Genomic DNA, 24,910 nt, shown 5'->3' on the forward strand with positions numbered 1-24,910 from the left:
TACATTAGACAATGGTCTTTTTCTCTGTAACACATTATTTGCATTTTAGTTTGAAAATGTGGTAAAGCTGTCTACAAAGACAAAAGAGGTATAATCAGTGCAATGTAAGATTAGTTAAACCATTAATGCGTGATTTCCTGGAGATTAGTGATGTTTAAAATGCATTGGTTTTAAATGGAGGGAAAGTGGGATTTCCTCAATTCTCAGATGTGGTGTGTGCCTTACTTTGACTTTTCTAAATCAAATTTGTTGAACAATTATACTATTATGCTTTATTTTTCTTAAGAAGTTAAGGCTTAAGTCTAGTTAAGACTTAAGTCACCCAGGTCTCTGCTTTATTTATATTTTAACCTATATTTGATCTGCTGGCAGTTCAGAGAGAGAGAAATGTGAAATAACCTGTAGCCCTTTTATCCTTCCTTAAAGGTTTTTGAACACTTTTTTACCCTTGTACCTTCAGAGATGATACTTGCGGCCCTCCTATTCTCTCTCTGTGCACTATAGGTGACATGTGAAAAGAGAAGTTAAACAAAAGACAAACAGACCAAGTAAAAGTGCTGCAGGCAGTGCAAGGAGAAGCACAGGAATGTTGTTGGTGTTTGACATTCCTCCCTCATTCTCCGTTCAACCTCTCTCTCTCTCTCTCTCGCGCTCACTCAGCCGCACACACACACACACAGGCACACACGCTCACCCACACACACACCCACATGCCTTCTGCACCATGATTTTCTTTCTTTTTGTTCCTCTTTCCATCCTCACCTATCCTTTTCCTAATGTTAATTCTGAAAGTCTACATGAGTGGGACACTGTGCCCTACTCCCCAGCACCGTGAGTGACAGTGATCTGCCTGTGATGCATGCAAGGACCAAGTTGTTTTTCCATATGGCAGGACAGTAGAAGGTGTTGTGTACCCTGATGACAAAAAAGGAAGTTTGAGGATTACCAATGCTGCATCACTGAGGGAATTACTCGTTTGCAGTATTTCAAAATGTTTCATCAACAAAACTGTGTGGAAATCTCTTTTTCTCGCTGTATCGTCCAATTTTGTTCAGATACTACAAATTATTTGCAGTCGGAACAGCTACGAAACAGCTGCACATCCTGTAGCGTCTTCACATTAAAAGCCTGCCAGATGTTTGCTGTTGGAACGTGTTTAATGTAAGGCAGCAGGTTTGAATTGGCAGTATCTTAACTTAAGAATAAGCTGGAGTTTGGCAAATGACCGTGGGCAAGAAAATGACTGCAATCTGCTGAACATGAAGAACTCATAAATAATGCTCAACAGTAAGTTTAGTGCATTACAGCTCAGGTTGGGTAATGGTGAACAGTTTGACCTCACCCTAAGCAGGATTGTGGTCCACAACAATGATCCCCTGCTGTGATGGTGCATCATAATTTTTTAAGCTCATCTGTGTTTATGCAGACACTGTTAACATTGTTCTACAGTCCAGTGTTGTAGCTCACTCTAATCTGATTCTCGAGGAAGCGTAGGTGCCATCTTTGTGGCACACGACTCAGTGTTAGCCTCATGGTGTGGGCTTGTGGATGGTTGCATTATATTTGCCCAGTGCAGACAGCTGACATGCGTGTGTGTATCTATTTGCGTGTGTGTCTGCGTATTGCATTGTGGAAACAAATTGACAAAGGCCAGCAATTGTGCTGCCCATGGTTTACTTGCATCTGACCCAAGATGGAGCCTGGTGTGAAATGTGATTTATCTGCACCACCCTGCGCTTTGAAGACAAAGATATTTATTGAGCCGCCCACAGTACTGCGTTATTTTCTGACCACCAGCTCTACCCGCTGCCTTCAGGCTGCATTATTAATGTGGCTTAAGACATCTTCTCTGTGACTCCCTCCAAAGTCTTTCTCTAGTTTCCCCCTTATCTCTTCTTGTCTGCACCCTGCAGTCAAGGCAAGATAAATCTGCCATTGCTCCAGTGTGTTCGTCATGAATCAGATTATATTAAGTTCAGCCGACTCCACCCTTTTGATTAGTAGAGTAGTTAAAAAAGCCGGGCCGCCACATGTTTTTCAGTCCCATGCTTGTTGGCTATGCTGGGAGAGAGTTGTAAATAATGTGTGTATGAGTCAGTGGGTGAGTGAGTTGGTCTGTGCCCCAGATATATATGTGTGTTGTTATTTCCATGCACACACACACACACACACACACACACACACACACACACACAGTGCATGTGTGCACTGACGCCAAGTTGTCTGAGAATAGATTCAGACCTATAGGTAAAAGACATTGTTGTGGGACTATTACCATTTTTGCTTTATTGTGCTACTAACACTACCTGCTTGATCAGGTTGCTCTGAGTATCAAATCTTCACAGTTATAGAAATACCAGTGGAAATGTGAATGAAGCTAGGTGCAGGCCAGGCATGAATCACATGCACTGTTAGCAGGCGGCGATTGTGGCGGTGGAGGTCGAGGGGATTACAGAGCGTTGTGTCTGCACTGTTGAACAGGTTAGCAAATTAACAGGGAATTACTGCCGCCCGCATTCCTTGGCCCATGCAGCCCCGTAATCCTGGAGACAGGCAGGCAGGGCGCATGGAGTAATGAACCAAGCAGGGCACATCAGGTAGGAGGAGGAGGGAAACGGCAGAAATGATTTGTAATCATAAGCTGAAGCAATAATTTAGTCCTGTGTTTAACAACCAGTTGTAACTTGTAGCTTATAATCAGTCTCAGTTGAGGGAATATGAATGTGTAAAACCCAACCCCTTTTTATTTAGGTGGGAAACAGAACTACCTTGTTAAAACATAGAGTTTGACAATAAAGATTGTCCAGGGCATAGAAACCGATGGGCTGTGGTCAGGCACTAGTCCATTTACTTCTACGCTCCGTCAACCAGCGATGAACCTGTTTTCCATAAACTTATTCTCTTATTAGAGCTTTTGGGACAGCATTGTCACCTCACAGCAAGGCGATTCAGAGTTCAAACCTGCATTCTGGCTGGGACCCATCTGTGTATGTTCTCGCTTTGCTTTTGTGGGTATTTGCCCCTCCCACAGTCCAAAGACATGCAGGTTAGGTTAATTGGGGACTCTAAATTGCCTGTAGTGTGAATGTGAGAGTGAATGGTTGTTTGTCTCTTTGTGTCAGCCCGGTGATTGACTGGTGACCTGTCCAGGGTGAACCCCACCAAAATCATCTGGGACTGACTGAAGACCCAGATCGTTATGTTTGGCTAAACCAGGATAGCAGAAGTAATTTGTAATGGGTTTTATGCTAACTAATAAAATTGCACCAAAATCATTGCATTGAGATCTAAAATATCTAAAACATACACTGAACAAAATTGTTGACTCGTGGTTGAAAGGGAGTTTGACTGTACCAAATGTTTTTGAATTAATTCTATAAGAACATATTCATATTGGCATAATGCGATAACATGTTTTTAATATTGCCCACAGTAATTTCCAGCCGGGTCAGGCTGTGTCTCAGGAGCCAGTTGAGAGCTTTTGGAGTAGTGACGTGAATTGCGGCTTTATCTGCAAAGATCCTAATGCATCATTGAATATGTGTTTTTTGTATTTTTGCATGAATGTTCCAGTAACTGTAGCACATCGTAAATAGTCCAGACTACATCTGAAACTATTTCAAAAAGTCACAAAACTCCTGACTTCTTTATCATAACAAAGAAAAAGTTTTTAAGGTGAAAAAACTTTGGATATGAATGAGTGTGGGAAAGCCCCTTCATTTGCCATGTCTGGTCTGCACTCCATGTTTTTTTCTGTGTCTCTCTGTATTTTCCACACACACACACACACACACACACACACACACACACACACACACACACACACACACACACACACACACACACACACACACACACACACTCACTCTTTCTCTCTCTCTCTCTCTCTCTCTCTCACACACACAGACTTAGCTGACTGCTGAAGTTTGAATGTCGATTTTCTTTTTTTAAAATGATGCCACAATATTTACTGGGTAAAAGCAACAGAATTTGTAAACTTGGAATGTATGGAGAGCCGAAGGAGATGGCGGGGCACGCTCAGTGGTCGGTTTGGCTCGATTTGTTTGGCAGTGGGCAGCATGAATGAAGGAGACACAGAGGAGCAGTAAATTACTGACAAAACCATTCCAAATTGTTGTAAAAAAAAAAAAAAGATGGTCCAAATGTGTATGAAAAGACCCAATAATGATGCAAATACGATTCTGTCCCAAACTTTTATCCATATAAATGTTTGATCTGTATCAAGTTTCCACTGAAATGTTTTCTGTGAAAACAATTACTAGAATTTTGTCGGGTGGTGGAGGCAGCACGAAATTGGAAGGAGGTGACCACCTCGCAATTCTGTATGCAGGAAAAACCCTACCCGCACACACACAGAGACTTGCACATACACCACACACTGAGCCTGCAAGCCAGGAGTGCGTTCTGCTGTACCAAAACAGCTCAGCCCTGCCCAATACACACAGCTTCAGATGAGGCCCAAACTACTACTTCCAACTTTTCTAAGTAATTACAACATCGGAGGAAAAAATCTCAGTTGGAAGATTTCAAGGGCTGTCGCAATCCTCCATCTTTACTTCATTTTCATCAATCAAAACTTGTGGCTGCTTTTTAACTATTGTGCTATTCTGTGGGTCACTTATGCATTTCTATTTGATAGAATTTGTTGTTTTAACTTCAGGCAGTCCAGCGTTTTTGACAGCAGGTGCAAAGCATTTGAAGTGGATCAGGTTTAAACAGATACTGTTGGATTAAAAAAAGAAATACATCCTGATAAAGATCCAAGAGATCAGCTGGATGCTCCCTGGTAATCGCATGCTCGGGTTGTTTCTGTTGGCACTGACCTGTTTCATACCGTAAGTCACCGCCCTCAAACTGAAGCTGACCTGGGAGACTAAAGCCTTAAAAGCCAGAGCTTAGGTTGTCTGCTTGGTTCCTCTGCTGTTTGTGTGGGCCAGCTTCCCTCAGGGTTACAGTGTTTAGTTTGAGCCTTGTCTCCCTCCTTCCATGCTGAGCTAAGGGTATTTTATTGCAAGTTACCATGACGACAAGTGGCCAGCTGGATATAAAGGCTTGTACAGCAATTCCAGGAAATGGGGTTACTTCCTAACTCAGTGCGAACAACTTCCTGCCCTCTGCTGTATGGGATGTGTGCCAGGGTTTAGAGACACCCCTTCGTGTGCAGTCTTTGTCTGTACTTTCAGAATTACTTCCCCATCTCAATCCACAGCTATTAGCTCAAAGCCTTTCCCCTCCTTTTTTTTTCTTCTTGTGACATGGCTGCATCCCTCTAGGGACCTGCTTTGGTGTCTGTGACAAAGCAGTTGTGAGTGCTGAGGGAGGACCCAGCATAATGCCAGCTGAAAAGTAACAACCAGACTGCCCCTTTCATTTTTTTCCTGTCTAGACTTTCAAGGGCTGTGATTTTTGTCTTCTCTTTACTTTATTTACACTTAAGCATCAGCGTTCTCAGTCTTTACAGGAAAATATCCAAACCAACCAAACTTATTTTTACATGGAGTTTATGTCACTGTGCACGCAAGTGGAGTTGTGGCTGATGCGTTTACCATCAGTTTACAAAATGCGAGGTTCTGATGCAGCTCAGTAAGTGCTTCTAGAAATGTGAAGTGCAAATTTAAATAAAAATTTTTAGAATTTTGGCATTGACTTGGTAACAAAGTACCGGTTCTTGTGACAGCCCTACTTGAGACCATAAATAACAGTCGCAATTTTCATGGCTATCAAAGCGGTGTCCAGTATTTTCACTGTGAGAAGGATGGTATGATTATTAAATGATTTGCCATAAATGTTTACATAAAATTCATTGGAAGTCCATCAAATGATTGTCATTCAGTCATTGATATTGCCATCACATGACCCCTGCAGCCATGTCTAAAACATACCTTACCTGGATTTTGTTAAGTGGCGTTAATAAGGTGTGTGACTTTCATCACTATGAAGCTCCACACCCACAGTTAACGTGTTCTATTCTGTTTGTATTTTTTCCATCTACAGGGGTGTTTTTGATATACCTACCACACACACACACACACACACACACACACACACACAAACAAACAAACTCTAGTCTTTTAAAATTGGAAATCTGTTGATATAGAGTCTGATCCCAAACTTAATTGATGTTACTCAAATATTATTATAATTAGTATTTGTATCTGATGTTGACATAACACAGCTGCTAGACACACCTTATTTTTCTAACTTCTTGAAGGTCCTGGTTTGAAAATGACGAGGTTTATCCAGAGTTTACCTCTGACACGTGCACAACACAGTGGGAGGTTTTCTGCACAGAAGCATGCGCAACAGCAACAGATCCTCTGTATTATTCAGACGAGAGGTGGAGCCTCTTTGTCATAGTCTGCAGAAACTGTGGAAGCGTCTCACTCAAACATTTGTGTTCACACATGCACCTTCTCCAGAGGAACTGCGGGGTTCAGTGCATGTCTTCAGAGAACCTGTAGCTCAATGCTTTGTTGATGCTAATCGTTTGTGCTAACATGAGCATCAGAGCTTAGTAAACTGGATAACCCCTGATGCCATCGTCCATCTTAATGCTTCACTTTAGACATAATTACATGCAAGTCAGTAGAGATTACCCATGGGTCTGATGTTATTATGTTATCTATCACTATTGCAAACCTGTTTTTGTCTTGTCAGAGAGATTCTTTGCCAGGTTGGATGTGTTGGCTGCCCCTTGCCACATAGGTTTCAAACATCTTTTACAAAAGTTCATTGCCACATCTGTCAGCTTGCCCTGACTGTCAGCTTTGTAATCAAATTAATTCAGTATTTCCCTTCTTTTTATTAGCAGCCATGTTTCTCATCCTGTTGTCAACATGAAAGGTTAAAACGGTTGACACACCCACTGTGCCTGCAGGGAGTTGATGCAGAGTGCTCAAGATACACACGCACTGCCCCAGGTGTGGCACATCAACGCAACTCATTTGAAATATTACACTTATTCAAACACCATCATCCTGTAAGTGCATTTACTTGTAGATGCTGTATTTTGTGATATACTTTTTCTGGTACTATACCGTGCAACACTATCTTCAGTTCAGATTATGCAAGTCAGCACTGCAAACGACAGTGAGCTTTTTCTCAAAACTTAAAACACACAACACTAGAACATGTCTAGCAATGCTGAAGCCATGGGTTGGGTGAGGTTACATCAGGTGAACATTAGCTTATTCTTTACTGATACAGGACAAAGCTTTATATCATCCAAAACTTGTGCTTGTGTGATCTCGTGCCAAGGCAAATAAGCCACTGTTGCTTTTTTTGTTTCACACTTTCAAGAGTTACGAGGCATGTCATACTATTTCCTATCTGCTTCCCACTACTACCATGAGTTTATATACACCCCAGCCACCTCTGCTTTATCCTTACTTTGGGACTTTCTCGTAGAGTGGAGTGCATGACATTAATGCTGTTTCTATGATAGAGAAAGTCTCCTTTTTGTTGGTAACCTTTCAAAATGTATTGTACACATGTCAACTTTATTCTCTGTATATATATGTGTGTGTGTATATATATATAAAATGCACTGCAACTGAATTGTGAATTTTGGAAATAGATGCAGTTAATGCCCTGCCCATTTCAGACTGAATTTATATATGGAACCATAAGAATCAGTTGGTTAATGGTTACCTTTAATCATTAACCCATGTTTGTCAACTTTTTGTGGATTCTAGGTTACTAGCATGCATAACATACTTGGGGCAACAGCAGATGAACTACAGGCTAGGAAGTCACAAAAGTATGTCTCCGATATATGTGATGGATTATGCTAGATGACTCCACCATAACATTTAGATTTCTTGCTCTTGTAGCAAAAAGCATTGTCAGCAACGACTCTAATGAAGTGTAACCACACTGAACATTTCTCTCTGTCATTATCACTACGAGTCAGAGAGAGAGCTGCTCCTACCCCTCGCACACAGCCTCTGGGAAAGAGAACAGCAGGAACCATGAAAATGTATCACAGACCAATGTGCAAGAATTGCGAAATACATTTTCTTACATTTTGTGCATTGATTGCAAATCCAATAACATTAAGTTTATTGAGACTGCATGCACACACGCATAGATACATATGCATATATATTTGGACTGTTGAGCAGGAAGGGTCCAAATGATAGAAATCATCTGGTCAGGTAACTTGTGTGTGATTCCTCTCAGCTCACACCATCTAGCTGTGATTTCACTGTTGACTTTGTCGATCCAGTCTTATCAAGACTCTCATTCCTGGAACATTTGTCTGTCAACGTTTCATTGATAGTGAAGTGTGAGAACAGTTAGGTAGAGAGGATACAATACTGATGGTATGAGTGTGACTCACAAAACTTTGTTCAGACATTTGAATGCGTGTGAACCAGTGTTTCTTAGTTTATCTGTGGCAGTAGCTCCCATGGGGCCAGGCTAGTGAAGGTCGATTATTGTGATTGGTCAATGTCTGCATGTGTGTTAAAGTATTTAAGTGGCGTAATAGGAGGCAGACTATCCCAGATCTGGTAAGATCATTCAGTCTGTAATGTCTCTGGCATTACAGCAGCGTGTATGGGCAGCTCGTCAAACCAGTCAGGGGACGTCAGCAGCCTTTTCCGGTCTCTGCTGTCTTGCTTCAGTTCCTTCTCTCCCCCTGTCTGATGAATTGGTCTTTTCAGCTCTCCCCATATCCTCCCCCTTAGCTATTCTCTTTTCTCTTACAGCTAGATGACAGATATCCTATAGTGTTTTCCAGATTTAATGTACAGATGTAATGTCCTATTTGTGATGTATTATGTTAAACAGTTAAAGCATAGCTCACATAATTTTACATTAAGTTCTTCACTATTTCACAGGTCTAAACGTATGCTGATTGTCTACATTGTGTTATTATGTCTGCATTACTTTCATGTACTGACTCGTTGCATTTGTGCATACTATATGTCCATTCAGTACAAATGGTCCTAAAATAGCACAGCATTTTCTGTGGTCTCTAGTAATGCAGCGGTAGTCTGATATCTACTCACACTTTATTACAGTGGATGTCTTTGCAAGTATGCGCATAGAGACATGTGTGTCTGTAACTGTCTGTAACTGTGTGTGTGTGTGTGTGTGTGTGTGTGTGTGTGTGTGTGTGTGTGTGTGTGTGTGTGTGTGTGTGTGTGTTGGGATTAGGAATTTCACAGTGGTTTATGTATGGTATCCCCATGTCTAATGAACTATGTCTGTCAGCCTGGCTCGGGGGCATTAGTGTGCTCTCACTCTGGAATCAGACCAGTTTAGAGACTGGACCCTGAAAATGAACTGAACCATGTACAACTTGTGAACTCCTCAACATCATATCAAATAGAGTGAATAGTTGTAAACGTGTTTCCTAAAGGACTCCTGAACATTAGTGACTCTGTGATCTAATCTAAATAGGCACAGGAAGTAGCACCACAGCTGAGCACACTTCCTGTAATGCAATGACTGTTTTTTGAAGACATTGTTGGCGTTTCTTCAAAATCAGCTGACCTACGCTCAGTTCTGTAAAAAGAGAGTACTGTTCTGATAGAATGGTGATACATTTCAAAACCACTCACTATAACGTGAGGTTAATGACACATGGGATGCTAATATAGCAGCATTTATGTAACCATGGCTGATTGATGATTTTTTCTTTGCAGTTTTGCTGAATAAATCACAAAGTAACTGTGGTTTCCTTCATATAGCTACCATATCACATTGATAAATAAAGACTGGAATAGAGTCCACACTGCTGTTTGGCATGTTGGGCCGGCATGGTGTGTGTGAAGAACACTTGAGGCATGTGTCTCTGGCGCCTTGAAGCCTCACAATGGCTCGTGTGTCTGGCTGTGAGTGTCTCACTGGAGATAGTTGGATTTTCTTGTCTTCATCAAGGCTCATCTCGATCTGCTTGCCCATCCAGTTGCCCTGTGACCACTAGCTGGCTGTGCATAATTGTCACAATAGGTGGGGAACCCTCAGCATTATCTCTGAAATGAGGAAACCTTTATGCTGGATGGTTTCCATCAGAGGCGCAGGGTGATATGAAGGTTTTTTTCCAGACCTTACTCGAGAGCATGGTCTTCAGTTGTGAGAGCAGGAATAAGGGTGCGGAAATTACATTTGTCAGCAGCACTACACATCTGGATTTCTATTGGTTGGGAATGTGAACATAAATTTGATATGTCCTGTCAGAAAAAATATCCACGGTGTGAACCCTAGATGAGTTTTCAGTAGTGCCAGCCATTGCACGCTTAATCTACAAGCTTGTGATGAACTTGAGTAATTTAAATTGGAGCCTGAGAATTTCACCACTGTTGTGTCTCTTTATGTCCATGTTTAGACCCAGCAAGTCCAGACCAACATATTATAGAAACTGCATATCATCAGACCTGGTTCTCCACAGAGTGGATAAACAACTGATCTGGGAGCAGTCATTTTCTCAATTTATAAATCTATGCATTTTAATAAAGAAAGTCAATTTCTTGAAACTACTACAGCGTATCATTGTTTTAAGATATGTTACTGAATAGCTACGTTCGCTTACTTATTACGTAGCAATAACTTTCACTCATCTAGCAGATGAAGTGTATCTGTAGCTGCTTTTACACATGCACTTGACACCTGAAATTATCCTGAGGGACTGTATGTGAGAACGCAAATGTCTGAGTCAGTTGCTGTGGACATTCTCCAGAGATTCTCCTGCCAGCCCACCCAAAACTCTGGATAATGTTTGAGTGAGCTCATGTGAGAATACACCTAGATATTCTCTGCGACAAAGTGTTTCTAATATGCGACAGACACAAAGCTGAATACAAAATGTCTTGGGTTAATACCTCCTGCATGCTGTGCCAGCCCTTACCTTAATACTCCAGAAATGTTTTGTTGTTGTGAATGCGTATGACTTGTGCTGCTGAAAAACTCGTGCTGCTTCTTCATTTTTGAAAAGCAAACTCCGGACCCCATTTTGCTGAGCTAATTTCTGAAAACTGCTTCTAATTGTCCTCTCTCTCACTTGTCTCTTGCAGCTCTGCAATGTGTGGATGATAAGGCACCGTGTGTTAACAACGCTACGTGCCTGACCTTTACCAATGGCACTGAATACTGCAGGTAAGATTGGCCCTGTCAAGACTGACAAAGGCTCTCATTTTAACTCATGCTGTCATCCAAACACTGCTACAGAAATGTGACCAGAGCAGCAGAAACCCCTCATAAGGGAATTGTTGGATGTGAAAGCCAGCACAGAAATAGGGTTTTTAGATCAACCTCAGCCTGTCCACGGGACCATGAGGTTTTGCTCAGGCACGAAAGGGGGAATAAAAGACTGCTCTGTCAGACAAAGTACACCAGTACTGGGAACAATACCAATACACACATTTCCACCTCCAAGATCCTATTTAGGACATTTGGGGGGTTTTGTTACACACTCTCTTGTTGCTATAGAAATGATAGCTTTAGGCATTGCCAACATAATTTTACTGTTGACTGATTTGTTGTTGCTTGGGGATCAAGAAAATGATGAGACATTTTTATTACATGAGAAAATAATATACTTATACTAAACTGTAACCGATGAGGAAAAAAAACTTGGCTTGCTGAGTAGGATATTAATTGTTACCACACATGTGCAGCCATTTGTTCCTTGGCACATGTCACATTATTGTGGAAACTTGAAATTACCTGTATGTGAGCCACCAACCACGAATGGTGCAATCAGCACATTAGGGAAAAGTGCTGAAGTGTAAAGGAGAGCAGTGGCCTCTGTGATCTATGGCTTCCACTTACTGACAGCGTAGCACAGTTTGTAATTTAGACCGAGCTGTCTTTATAATTGTGTTGCCACTCCCGAGCCAAATTCCCAACGAAAATACACACATAGTTGGTTCATGAACCTGATCGTATTTCATCAAATGTGATGTGAATCACACTGTGCGTCTGTTCCCAGAGCTTTTGGAATTTCCACACTGTGTTGCTTCTGTAAAAAGGGAAGGTTTAAGCGACACGTCGTAATCAGTGTTTGACATTCCCTCTGACTAATTGAAGGTCAGATAGACTCTGTACTGCAGGTGTGAGAAGATTTATTGGTGTGTGTGTGGGTATGTGGGAGGGGGGCTGTGTGTGGTGGGTGGTTTATATGTCAGAAATCAACATAGGCTAGAATGGCTAGGTCAAACTTATTCAAAGAGGAAACAGTGAGATTGTGTTGCTTAGACAAATTCAAAGTAGGGATGGGAATTTGAAGCAAAATCACAGTGACCTTTTAACATCTCTTTTACTGGGGCCTAATGGAAATGCATTAGCTCTTCTTTTTTGTTGTTTAATTACATCATACAGCCTTTAGGTGCATTAGTGTAACGTTCTATATATATATATATATATATATATATATGTTGTTTTTATTATTATGAAATTGAGATTGTTTATTTTGTAGAGTACTAGGAAATATTACTTTTTAAGGCACGTGGGACGATTTAGTTTTTTTCCTCTTCTCTTGTATATTCTCTTGTAGCCTATCTGTCTCCAGTCGTGACCATGAAGTCAGTATTTTTTCTCTGAAATACATGATTACATTGAAGATAAAAGAAAAACAGTAGAAAGACCTCTTGCCCTAGAGACACACAGACAAGTCTCCTAGTTTAGAAGAGTCAGCTGACAGAGCGCAGGCTTAGTGTTAGACTGATTAACTACTCAGTCAGTATCTTGTGCCATCACGAACAACATACACATGTGCACACACACACACACACACACACACACACACACACACACTCTTGCCTCTGGCCTGTGTGTCTGGTCCTGTCTGCACTGTGCTGCTGGTCAAAAGGCGCATTGTGTTAAAATGTAATTATGTGTTCATTAGTCTCCTCAGTATAGTAGAGAAAGCCATTTGTATGTAAACAGTCACTGTAGCCTTTTGGCTCAGACCTGTCTGGCGCGTGGGTCAGACTGCGAGTAACTGTTATAAATCTGACCATTGATATGACAATAAGAGGTAACCCCATGGTCAAGAGACACACAGTTACATATGTTTTCGTAGAGACATTCCTAGTTAAGTATAGCCAGCTTTGTGTCAATTGAGAGAGTAGGATGAAAGAACAAGCAACACATTATTAAATATTTTCAGATTATGTAATAACAGGAAAATAATTATAATAGTGGCAAGGACAGTATTGTTTTTTCTTTTGTCATTGGTAAATTATCATGTCCATAGTGGAGACAAAGCTTTGTGTTCATTGGCAGCAGAATGAGCTTCTGCTCATCCTCATTCTTAACTTTTTCTGCAGTGCCTCTTCTGCATATTCACTGTTCGAGAAACTATTGGCATTGGTATGTGTCCATTTCCATTAATAAATGCAGGATCCTTTTCTATTTGATTTAGCTACTTCTTTCATTTAAGAGAAACTAAAAATGTCTTAACATTAGAATCAAGTGTCCCTGAGTTCATACAGTACAGTAGTGTTCACTGATAAAATGACATAAAAAATATTTGAAACTGTTGGGTAATTTTTCGCTTGCATAGAAAGCTCAGCTGTCTCGTCAAGTAACGAGGAATGTTGTAAGAGTTTTAGTGCATGGGAGAGGTTGACGTGCAGTCTCGTAGGACAGGTTGCAGAGAAGCTGTCTAACCGGTGACACAGCAAGCCATCAGCTTTGGGTGTGAGAAAAAGGTGTGTGTTGTGACTGTGTCACTGTGTGACTGCGACCTGGTTTTGTGGATGTCACAAAATTAGCTTGTTGCGTATTTGTAAATTATCATTGCTGAAGGGATGCAAATATTTCTGATGAGATATATATTGACTAATAGAACAGAAAAATGTACTATGCTGGTACATTGGGCCTGACAATTTTTACATTTACATCAGGGCTCTCAACAAACGTCTGTGTGGTTTGGAACATGCAGCTTTTCCCTCTGGACCTGAATGTTTGCCATGTAGTCATTGAGTCCAGTGTCTTCTGAAGTAGGACCTAATGAAGACGTCCCCTGTCTGTGTTATCAAGACAATTCTTAGTGTGCGCAATCTCTAAGCATGCTCAGTCGCTCACACACACAAACACATTCATATAGAGCATGTGGGGGCAGGACTGATACAAACAAACAGACATGTTTCTTTGTGGTATGCAGACATTGTTTTGAAGTGGAGTCTGGAGGGCATAAATGTACACACACAATCAGCTATTATAGCTAGAGCAAAAGGATTGACTCCATCTTCTGAATGCATGTTATCTCCATTATCTTTTGTCTCTTATAGTCACTTTCATGTCTTTATGTTTATTAAAAAATCTTTTCTTTAGACTGAGGAGAGAGAGTCATTGTGTTTTGTGGACCTGCTGCCAGTTTGATTGACATGTAGAATTTGCCTGCTGGGTACAGAGGAAGAGAAAGGGCCAAAAGAAAAGAGGATGTCTCTTTTCAGGTAATTTGAGTAGGAATACCTCGGAGCACAACTCCTTACTAATGATGAGAGAGCAGCACAGAGGGGGAAGGGAGGAAGAAGAGAGAGGAGCGGAGTGGAGAGAGGAGTGTAATTTCCCTCTTGCTACGCCCTCTTCATCAAACTGTCACTCATCCATCCGTCCCCCGGTCCCTCCCACTGCTGCAGGGATTTAGATGCCTCTGGAAAAAACTCACCTGGCCTCTTAATCCTTCTCCCACAACCTTTTCTCAACAGTCTCTTTCTCTTTATTTTGTTTTTATACATCTATAACCTCTGACATTATTTTTGACGTCTTCGACCTTTATCTTTATTAATCATCATGCTTGTGCCATCTTCTGATAAGACATTTGTTTGTAGAGGTTTGCTGAAGACCTTTTGTTCTTGCTGTTATTATCAGTTTCAGCCACTTTGCGTCCCCTCATAGAATCTTGTGTTATGATTTCACAGCCAGAGCTGCTTCAATTCTCATGTCTTTAAGATATAAAAGGGGGTGCTTGCAGAGAATTTGAATGAAGCGAGAGATGCTTACACATCAGACACATTACACATCCACAACATCAGGCACAAATTAACACACACGCACACTTACACATATCTTAACTGGATTTGGCATATGATCCAAACTAAAGTCAACAAACCCTGGAGTAGGAAATTAGAACCCATGGCAGTGATTTCCCACTCTTATGCTCCAAAACACTTATCTCCTTCCCACAGCCCAGTCAACAGCACTGTAGATGTGGAGACTGGAACCGCAATGATAAAATTTTCTTTGTGTGTATGTTTGTGTATGTAATACATTTTTGTGTGTGTGCGTGTGCGCGTGCGTGCGCGCGTCACTGAATAGTCAGGGGCACCTTGAGCCTGTGGCAAGTTCACATACTGGCAGAGAGAGGTCTGAAGTTCAGCTAACATGTTTTATTTGAATGGTTCACTGTGTGTTGCTGTGAGGACGCAAGGGCTGCAACTATTTTGATCTTGGATCATTTTACAGTTGAATTGACTCATTGTTTAGTTATGAAATGTAATCAAATCAGTAGATTGAGAGCTTCGCCTTCATGGCCCTCTGTCAGTGGTCGCTGGGATTTAACTCTCTTGGAGAATCACCATGATAAAAGACACTTATAAAAACTGGGTTGGCACTTAAAGTACATACCTCCTCCCCACATTCCCCTTATGAAACCACATTTTAATTCACTAGATGTGGATTTTTATTTGGATCTGCACCAAATTGCACACATTCATAAGTATCAGTCGCCTAAACACACCACATTTTCTTGATCAAGATCCATGGCTTATTCTTTGAGAAATCAATCATATATTGCTTAAACTTAAAGTATGTGAAAGCAATTCCTCTTAGCCCCCCTGATCCTGATTGGAGCCAAAATTTAATAGGTACTTTTTTGGGTTATGCCCCACCCCAAACAAACAATCAAATCCATGCCAAAACATAAACTCCTTGGTGAAGGTAACAAACAAAGGGTGAAATACACAAACAGTGAACTGCTTGGAGGCCTGGAAAGTGGAACCTCACTCTTCAAAAGAGGAAGCCTTCCAAAACAGTGAGGAATGTAGCAACCAGACCATATACCCACATGCAGTGAGGTGATAAGTGGCTCTCTGTCACACACTGATGATGACATTGTGGGATCAAAAGTACCTGAGCTCTGTTAAATTGTCACACGCAGTCTTAGTCTGTACATCTTCTTTGATGTGATGAAGTCTCTGACTCTGACCAGTATAATTTTCTCTCTTCTTTGCTTCATTAATAAACCCAAGTAATCAATAAAGTATGTGCAACTATTATCAATTCAATGTGATTCAGTTTCAATTAATATTTAGTTTTTATTTAAATAATAGGCTGAAAAATCAACTAAATACAGCACATAAATAACATGTTAAATTTCTCACTCTGTTACTTGCCAGTGGGAAGTTCCAAGTAAATCTCATGGGTGGGCTAGAGTAATAAATTCAGTACTTGGCAAACAAGTAATTCTGTCATCAGGTGATCTTAATAGGAGGGTATACACTGTGCTTTTTTTTAGTTATAGATTTCTAAATCAGTCCATGATCTACTACACACAGTGCAGACCTGGATATAGAACTCTTTTCAGCAGACAGATGTATTGTTGGAGATTCCACTTAAACCACCCCACAAGCAGCATAATGACAGAACATCGTCAGAAGACGTTTTTAGAGAGAAAATGAGTCCCGTGCTCACTCAGATGACTCTTTATGAACATGTTTCTAAACATAGCCTGAAATGTTACCACAAGGCCCGAGTTTAGACTCCACCCTGCTCTGCATTTCTTTATTCTGTCTACACTGATGCTTCTCAGTCTGACTGCCCCGCTTCCTTCCCTCTCAATATGTCTCACTCTCATTACTTTTCTGACTTTTACTTCCACCTTATTGTGCTCTCTCTTCACTTCACTCACCTTCCTCTTCTGCCATCTTCTTTTTTTTGTGTGTGAACTTGAATCTCTTTTACACCTAACTCTGCCTACCTCTTCTGTGTCCTGCCTCTGCTCTTTACTATGAAAACAAGAAGACAAAAGCTGCTGAGAAGTGAGCTACCATGGAAAAAAATACTTAGGATTATTTAACTAGTTTCTATCCCACTGAAAATAACCTGTAATTAAAGCCGTGCCTTTAAATTAAGGTTCATTTTAATTTTCCAATGTTGAACAAACCTCTTCATCAGCCTGTCACACCCACTGCTGTATAGGCCTAACTATTACCCTATTGCTAGTCAGTATAGTGTAAGACCTGTTTTATCCACTGACAGCGTAAGAGAACGATCTTGTGGGCCAAGCCTCAAAAAGTCAATGTCAAGCCCTGATTGTGTAATGGATGCCTCTTTGAAATGGCTGAATTTAATCAAGCGTGTCACAAAAGTGCCATAAGCTCACTGAGGCTTGTCCTTGTTGTTGTTATTGACAATAGCACTTCTGTTTGCATTTAGTTTACACTATTTTATTTACATTTTGGGTACATCGATTTCTTTTGTCTTTATATTGTGCAAAATGCTACATTGGCAAGACTGCAAGAGGAGAGAACATCTCAGTTTCAGGTGCTTTCGTGTCGTTGAACATTAGTCACTGTGGAAAAAAAACAGACAAAAACTCTACTGACAAAGGGAAAGGAGTCAATCACCCCTTTTTTTACCCATGCTTAAAAAAACCTTTGTACACAATGTAGAAAAGCAGCCATTCCCCCACACGTACACCTTTACCTTAATGCTTTAGTTGGGTTCTTGCCTGTTACTTCATTTCTTTTTTGTGTTAAGTATTAACAGCAGTTGACTGGACTTGTCTGTACAGAAATGGGGCTCTATTGTTCAACTTTAAGGTCCAAAAAAATGCTTCCTCATTTGTGTCATACCTCTGTGTCTGATTTTTGTGAACGTTAATCTCGGTTTATCTTCCTTCTGGTACATGGATCTGGTCTGAAGAAAGTTTTAGACTGACAACTTTTTGGTAACAAGTCACAGCTTACACCAATCATTGTTTTAAACATCAGTGATGCAGTTGTTATATTTAGATATATTTATCAGTATTGAATAATTGGGATAATGATATGTGATCTTTCTCAAGATTCTTGGTTCTGATGGTTGCGTTATAGTGCGTTATAGTCAAAATGGCAGCAGATCGTATTTCAGGAACTTCACCATCTTACAACCTGGACGACTTTTAGTGCAGCTCACTTTTCTTAAAATGATCTACTGTTTGTTACCATAAGTAAACCAAGGATTATTTAGTTCCTAAGTTACGTCAACCATTAAGCTAATGGCATAGGCATTGCCATTAGAAGCAACAGTAAAGAGAGTAATGTGTTCTGCATCTGACTTGTGACATCCGTACATGCACACACAGAACTACAGTACAATGAATAGGCCACCTATGCACCAGCCAAGCCGGGGGATGTTCCAGAGATTGAAATGTGAGCTGGTTTATTCTCTCTCACACTGTTTTAACTGTGATGGCTGCAGGGGAGAGCATGATGGAGTTATTAAGCATTGCTCAGACTAGAAAAGTGGCAGCAGGGGGAGGAGGTGGTGGCATGTTTGTAGTTGAGGAGAGAAAGGTGGAGAGATAGGGGGAGAGCGTGGACACAAAAGGAGAAGGATGGATCAGTGATGGGTGGAGAATGAGGAGCCTGAGACACAGGAATTAGGGATGGAGGTGAGAGACGTTACATGAGTGACTGAGAATCAGTCCTCCCTCTTTGCTTATTGAAGCCCCCCCCACAGCCAGTCAGGATAGACAGAGGTCAGCACAAGGTAGAGGAGGAGGAGGAGAGAGAATGAAGGAGAGAGGGGGTGCAGGGAGAGAGAGGGGGAGTGCGGTGCATGAGAAGGGGGTGCTAATGTGAGCCAGCTGTGGAAACCTGACACCTCGAGAGTGGGGTAGAAATGAGAGGTGGAGGAGTGAGAAACGGAGGGAAAGAAGGGCTGCAGGAAACGGCACAGAGTGTAAGAGAAGGATGGAGAAAAGAGGAGGAAAAAAAGGCCTCATGGAGCAAAACAAAGAATCCCATAGATGAGTTTGGCTGCAGAAAGCGGCTCCGCTGTGTTGTTCATGAAAGCAGAGCTGTGTGTGTGTGTGTGTGTGTGTCTATGAGTGTCTTTCATTTCAAATTCTAGCCTTTATTCTGTAGTGCCTATGATCATTTAGCAGAAGAATCATGCTGCGTCCTGAGCTGTATTCAGGGACAAGCCAGTGTGTCAGTGTGCTGGTTTATCTTTTCCTCAATGAGCCACCACTCCGTGACAATGATGTGAATCATGCACAGCCTTGTCTGTTTGCCTCTGGCTCTAGTGATACAACCACTGGCAAAATAATAAGCTCTCTATCTGGCAGTGAAACCTGAAGGACAGGGTGGTATCTTTTCCTGACGCTATGGCATTTGGTCCCATCAACACTGGTTAGATATCAAGTGACTAAATTTAACAGTTTATTATCCTACTGCTTTACTGTTCTGTTGGCACAAAAACCTTTAAGTAGCAAATACCTTTTCAAGACTACTCTACGAAAGGAGGCATAATTCGATTATGTGACTAATTCTGTTTCATGTGACATAATTTATAAAAGAAATGCCCCACAAAGTGCATTGTGTCCATTCCAAACTCAAAGGACTGAAAATCAGGCTAAATGTTGCAACAAAACACACGTTTCAAATTCCCTCTTTCTCCCATTGAAGTGGTTCGTCTTGACTTTGAAAATACATCTCATGTTTCCCATAGTTTTAACGGTGAAAATGTGTGAAATGTTCACAGTGAAATGTAAACCTGGCATTAACCTGGACATGGTGTTCTTTGTGTGTCAGCCTGCTAATGTGATGTATGTCACAGGGCAGAGGGCTGTGTCATTACTCTGGGAGAGGGGGTGGACAGGGTTTTCTGTGAGGGGAAAGAAAAAGAGCTGTCCTAATTCTCAGCACAGCCGCCTTGTTGAGATATCATGAACAAGCTGTGTTTTTGTTTAGAGTTGGGGGGGGGTGGAGGAGGCGGGGATCTTTCTGTTTGTGTAATTTTGTGTGAGTGTGTGTGTGTGTGTTAGTGTAGGAAAATATTTTGGGGGATGTAGGGAGTTGTAGTGCTCACATGCAACTATGTAGACAGACGAGGTTTAGAGGAAGGATGGCTGTTTCTAATCTGCCAGGGTTTAGGTCAAGAGGGAGAGCAAGTTTGTCTTTTCTTTGAAGATCTGACATCACTAATCTTCCATTTTGTTTGTCTTTTGTCTACCTGCACCGTGACTATGTGCAAATAGAATAAAAGATTTTAAAAGAGAATATTTCACAGGTGATCTGATCCACAAGTTGACAGCTCCAAGTACACACAAGGACACATTTGAGATCACATCACTCAAACCCCATTCAGAGGTGGTCACACATGACTACATGTTATTTTAGAAGTGTGAACCCCAACGTGTCTTGGGCCACAGTGGCCGACCACCTACTCAGCTGACATCCTCTGCTGAACCGAAAACAGTTTTACTCTTCTGAGTGTTTCATGTGGAAACACATTCTATTGTCAGGTGTGAACTGACGGAGTCAGAGCTGTCTTCTTGTGATCAGATAACCCAAGATGCATGTTAATGCCAGGTATGAACAGGGCAGTTGATGTATTTATAATGTGCGTCAATCATTTTTAGATAACACTGTAGGTATACAGCCCTTGGGAATAAGATATATCTGGGTTTGGCTATAGAGACCATACTTATTACTACCACCAATACCTTTGTTAACAATAAGACAATTACTGTCGGACCTGTTCTTTGAAGTTGAAAACAAATATGGGCAGTGGAACTGTAGTGTAGTGTTTACTCAGTTAAACGAATTTGTACTTGACGGTGCGCATGTCACTGTACATTTGTGAACAATGTGTGAGCTAGACTATGAATTTATTGTCAGACGTTGCTCGCCACATTTGAAGAGACAGCGGGTGACTCACATCATACCAGGCCCAAGTATCACAGATGTGACTGATCTGTGAAACTTCTGCCTGGCAGGACTCTAGATTCTCCCACTTTCCCATGTGCTCACAACCTAATATCTTCAAGCTGCTTTGGGGTGGAGTGGCCAATAATAAATAAAAGAAAGCTTGAGACGAGTATCAAGCACGTTTTATCTGCACTGTTTTTTCTCCATTTCATATTAAATAAGACTGACATAAGACAGATATTGGATTCTGATATGTTTGTACATGCTACAGATCTGCTTATTTATTAAATAACCATGCTGTTTTCTTTTGGTGGTTTTAGGAAAGTGGGGGCGAGTTTCCCTGCGCGTTGGTTACAGTGTGCTGTATTTCTACTCTCCCATTATGTTACCTGAGCCCCTCTAGGGAGGTGGGTTTAGAGGCCTGTGTAAGAGGCTGCAGGTCGCTCAGTTGCCCATAGTCCCTAGACAGTGTGTCTGCCATGTGCCACAAACACACACACACACACATACACTCTCTCAAACAAGGTAGTACTCCAAGGAAGTTACCTGATGCTTTGCTGCTAAGTAACAAAACAACACCTCTGACCAAATACTGTCACATACAGAGATGTGAAAGTGGGAGGGACAGAAAAAACAAAAGGAATAGAAAGTGATGAAGGGAACATTGTCTCTGAATGAGATCTCTAGTGGACACATTGTGTAATATTTCTGTTTCCGACCCACTGCACAGCATGCAGCTGATTCACAGACAAAAAAGAGAAATCGAAAGAAATGACTGATGAATAAGCAGAAGGAAAAACAGAAGGACATGATTTGAAAAGGTCATAAGTCAGTAAATGCGAAGTGTTTGTGCTTTTCCTTCAGTTGTATACCACACGGTTCTTTGTGAACAACTTGAGGTTGTTAAGAAAAGCTCCTCATCTACATTATACTGTGGACACTTTTATATAGTTTATGGTATTTCTCATCTGTTGGCATGAATATTGTTCATCTGTTACTTTGCCCAAGTTGCTGGTGCTTTCTGTTGTTGTTTTTAGTTTCTACCAGGCTTCAGTCAACAACTTCCAGATGACTCCATCTCACATCCTTCTGCTTTCGAACTTCTTCTTTGCCCAAACTGACCCCAGTTTAACCCTTCCACCACGACCAGCTTCCCCCTTTTTTCTGAGCAAGGTTTATGGGGCAACAGGGCAGGGTTCAGAGCGGTTCACTCAGTAATGTTAAGGCCTTGTCTTTCACCTTGCTCATGGGCAGAACCATGTCTTACTACCTGGCAAATCTTCCATTGTAATATCAATCCACCAAGGTGGGAGGGTTGTTTTACACCATGCTCAAAAATACACCCATGAATAATTAAGAGTACTATGCGCAACCCTTTGGAACCATGCACCTCAGCACAACACACAACTTAAACTAGTAAAAGTGTATTTAGACTTGCCCTAAATGTGCTTATATTGTTAAAATAAAGCTCTCAGGGTTAGTGGTTATATTCCTGCCTCATGTTAACAAACCGCAATAAGCCATATGAATATGATTGTGACTGCGTGTAAGCTGTTGAGCATGAGGCCCTGCACTGTCAAGAGCTTCAGATTTCTCTCTTGATAAAGGCATTAAATGAAAATGAATAGAATTTAATAACCATTTACTACATGGTTGAATATTGGAAGCAACTAAACAACTAGTTTCATACAGCTACACATTTAGCTAATACTGTGAAGTCTCTGAATTAGACAGTAGTATTGTATATTTGTGATAATCTTTCTTTGTGCTTTCAGCCACAGCAGCACTTGTCTGATGTGGTGCCTTACATCAACGTGACTGAAACTCAATCTTTTGTTTTGTTTGTTTGCTTCTGTCAAACACACACTCATACACATATTTGTGTTACTCATCTTTACTGTGTCGGATGATTAGCTCTAAAGCCTTTCCATGCACCATCACTTATATTTGTATTTTTTATGTGTGTGTGTCCAGGTGTGCACCTGGCTTTCTGGGTGAGTACTGCCAACACAAGGACCCTTGTCAACCCGGATTCTGCCTGAATGGAGGGAACTGCTCAGTGTCCATGTTGGCTGGTGTACCTGTACCAGGCAGCGCCGCCTGCAATTGCCCCCTGGGCTTCACTGGTCCACACTGTCAAACTCCCCAGAACTCCACGTGTTACCCCAACAACCCCTGTGCCAACCAAGGTGTCTGCACCCTGCTGTCTCTCGACAAGTACAAGTGTGAGTGTGCGAGAGGGTGGACAGGTGAGACACTGTTTCTTTCTCAGAAGTTTTCCAAGAGATTGGTGAGGTCTGCCATCTGTCTCTTACCACAACAATGATACATTTGTTTGCATTGTAGGAGGTTACTTTAATAAACTAGTGCTCAGAAGCCTGCTATTGGGGATGTTCGGATTGTGGTTGTGCTTGTCTAGCTGTTGGCAGCATATCTTTAAACTTGCTGACATGGCTAATTAAAAGCTAAAGTTCCTCAATGCCCTAACTATATTTTTGAAGTCTGACACATGTATTCCATAATTATCTATCAATAAGTTAAAATATGTTTTTTAGTAAATACTGTTTTGGAGAAGACCCAAAGTGTCCTACATGCAATTGTAGGCTTAATGTGTGCTGACAGTATCCTGGAAAAACTAATTTTTGATGAGCACAATTACACATCATCATGAAATGGCATTAAGTCCTCTGCTTCGTCTTCATCCCAAGGACCACGTTGTGAACATGAAGACGGCTGCCTGTCTAGTCCCTGTGCTAACGGTGGAAAGTGCAGCTCTCCATCTGCTGGAAGTTACACATGTACCTGTCCTCCTGGCTACACAGGTCCTCGCTGCCTTAATGACACAAATGAATGTGCCGCCACACCCTCTATATGCCAAAATGAAGGAGTCTGCATCAACACCCCTGGCTCCTATAAGTGAGAATCTAATTTATAGTAACCCAATTGGGAAAGTGTCAACATTTGGACAATTTATTTATCAAGAAACAGAAGTTCACTGTAAAGACTGAATGGAACAAAATTAAACTCTTGTCATTGCTGCAGGTGTGTCTGTGGCCCGGGGTTTACAGGCCGACATTGTGAAAGCTCATACATCCCATGCTCGCCGTCTCCGTGCTTAAATGGAGGCACCTGCCACCAAAACTCTGAAACCAGCTACTCCTGCCACTGCCTTCCAGGTAGGAGGATTTAAATTGTGAAATAGTACTTTTCTGTTCACCTTTTTTATATGCTCACTCTGAACTGTGACTGGAGTTTGTAGATATGTAAATGCAGCTTTTTGTTTCTGAATTGTTACATGATATTGTTTCTAGTGTAAACAGTCTGATCCTGCTGGTTATGTTGTATTAAACACTGCCAGTTTGCTACAGTTTGCTTGGAGACACAACAAACACCGACTGTTTATACACCACCAACACGTATACACACCATAGAATACCACACAAAAAAATATCTATGCTTGTCTTCCCGAAGAAGATTTGAACTATTGTATCTATAACTTGTGCAAGGTTTCAATGGGAGTAACTGTGAGAACAACCTTGACGACTGCCCCAATCACCAGTGTGCCAATGGTGGAACCTGTATGGACGGAGTCAACACCTACAACTGTCAGTGCCCCCCTGAGTGGACTGGTAAGGGATTTGTGTGTTTGATCATTTGTATATGTGTTCCTGTAGCCATTATTATACTGTGGTTGTCATTGTGCTACAGTTACAATCTCTTTTCCCAATAAGTCCTCTAAAATTCAATCGAACTAGTCCAAATTCTACAAATGTATCAATGTCAATCTCCCAATTACGCCTGTTTTAAAAAAAAAATCAGATCCATGAATTATTCCCTGGGAAACCTATGAAAATTTAAAAAACAATGCCTTATAGAGCAGTGTTATAGAACCTGAAAAAAAACCTGGATCAGCTCGGTAGTCTGGATCTGCACCAAAATGTAATGTTTTTTTTCCCTGTTCAATACCACATCCTTCCACACAGGTTTCGTGTAATCTGTCTTGTAGTTTTTGGTGT

At 41.3% G+C, this 24,910-nt stretch overlaps 1 protein-coding gene across 1 annotated transcript in view; it reads left to right on the forward strand.

Moving 5' to 3' along the window:
- Positions 1-24,910, forward strand: part of notch2 (notch receptor 2) — a 45,658-nt gene that overhangs the window by 3,229 nt on the left and 17,519 nt on the right. The window contains exons 3-7 of the mRNA XM_069522205.1: positions 11,043-11,124; positions 22,869-23,143; positions 23,603-23,810; positions 23,937-24,070; positions 24,401-24,523. Coding sequence (XP_069378306.1) covers positions 11,043-11,124; positions 22,869-23,143; positions 23,603-23,810; positions 23,937-24,070; positions 24,401-24,523 — 822 coding nt within the window. The remainder of the gene's footprint in view (positions 1-11,042; positions 11,125-22,868; positions 23,144-23,602; positions 23,811-23,936; positions 24,071-24,400; positions 24,524-24,910) is intronic.

This window comes from Paralichthys olivaceus, chromosome 3 (genome assembly GCF_024713975.1).
Source record: "Paralichthys olivaceus isolate ysfri-2021 chromosome 3, ASM2471397v2, whole genome shotgun sequence".
Lineage (NCBI taxonomy): Eukaryota > Metazoa > Chordata > Actinopteri > Pleuronectiformes > Paralichthyidae > Paralichthys > Paralichthys olivaceus.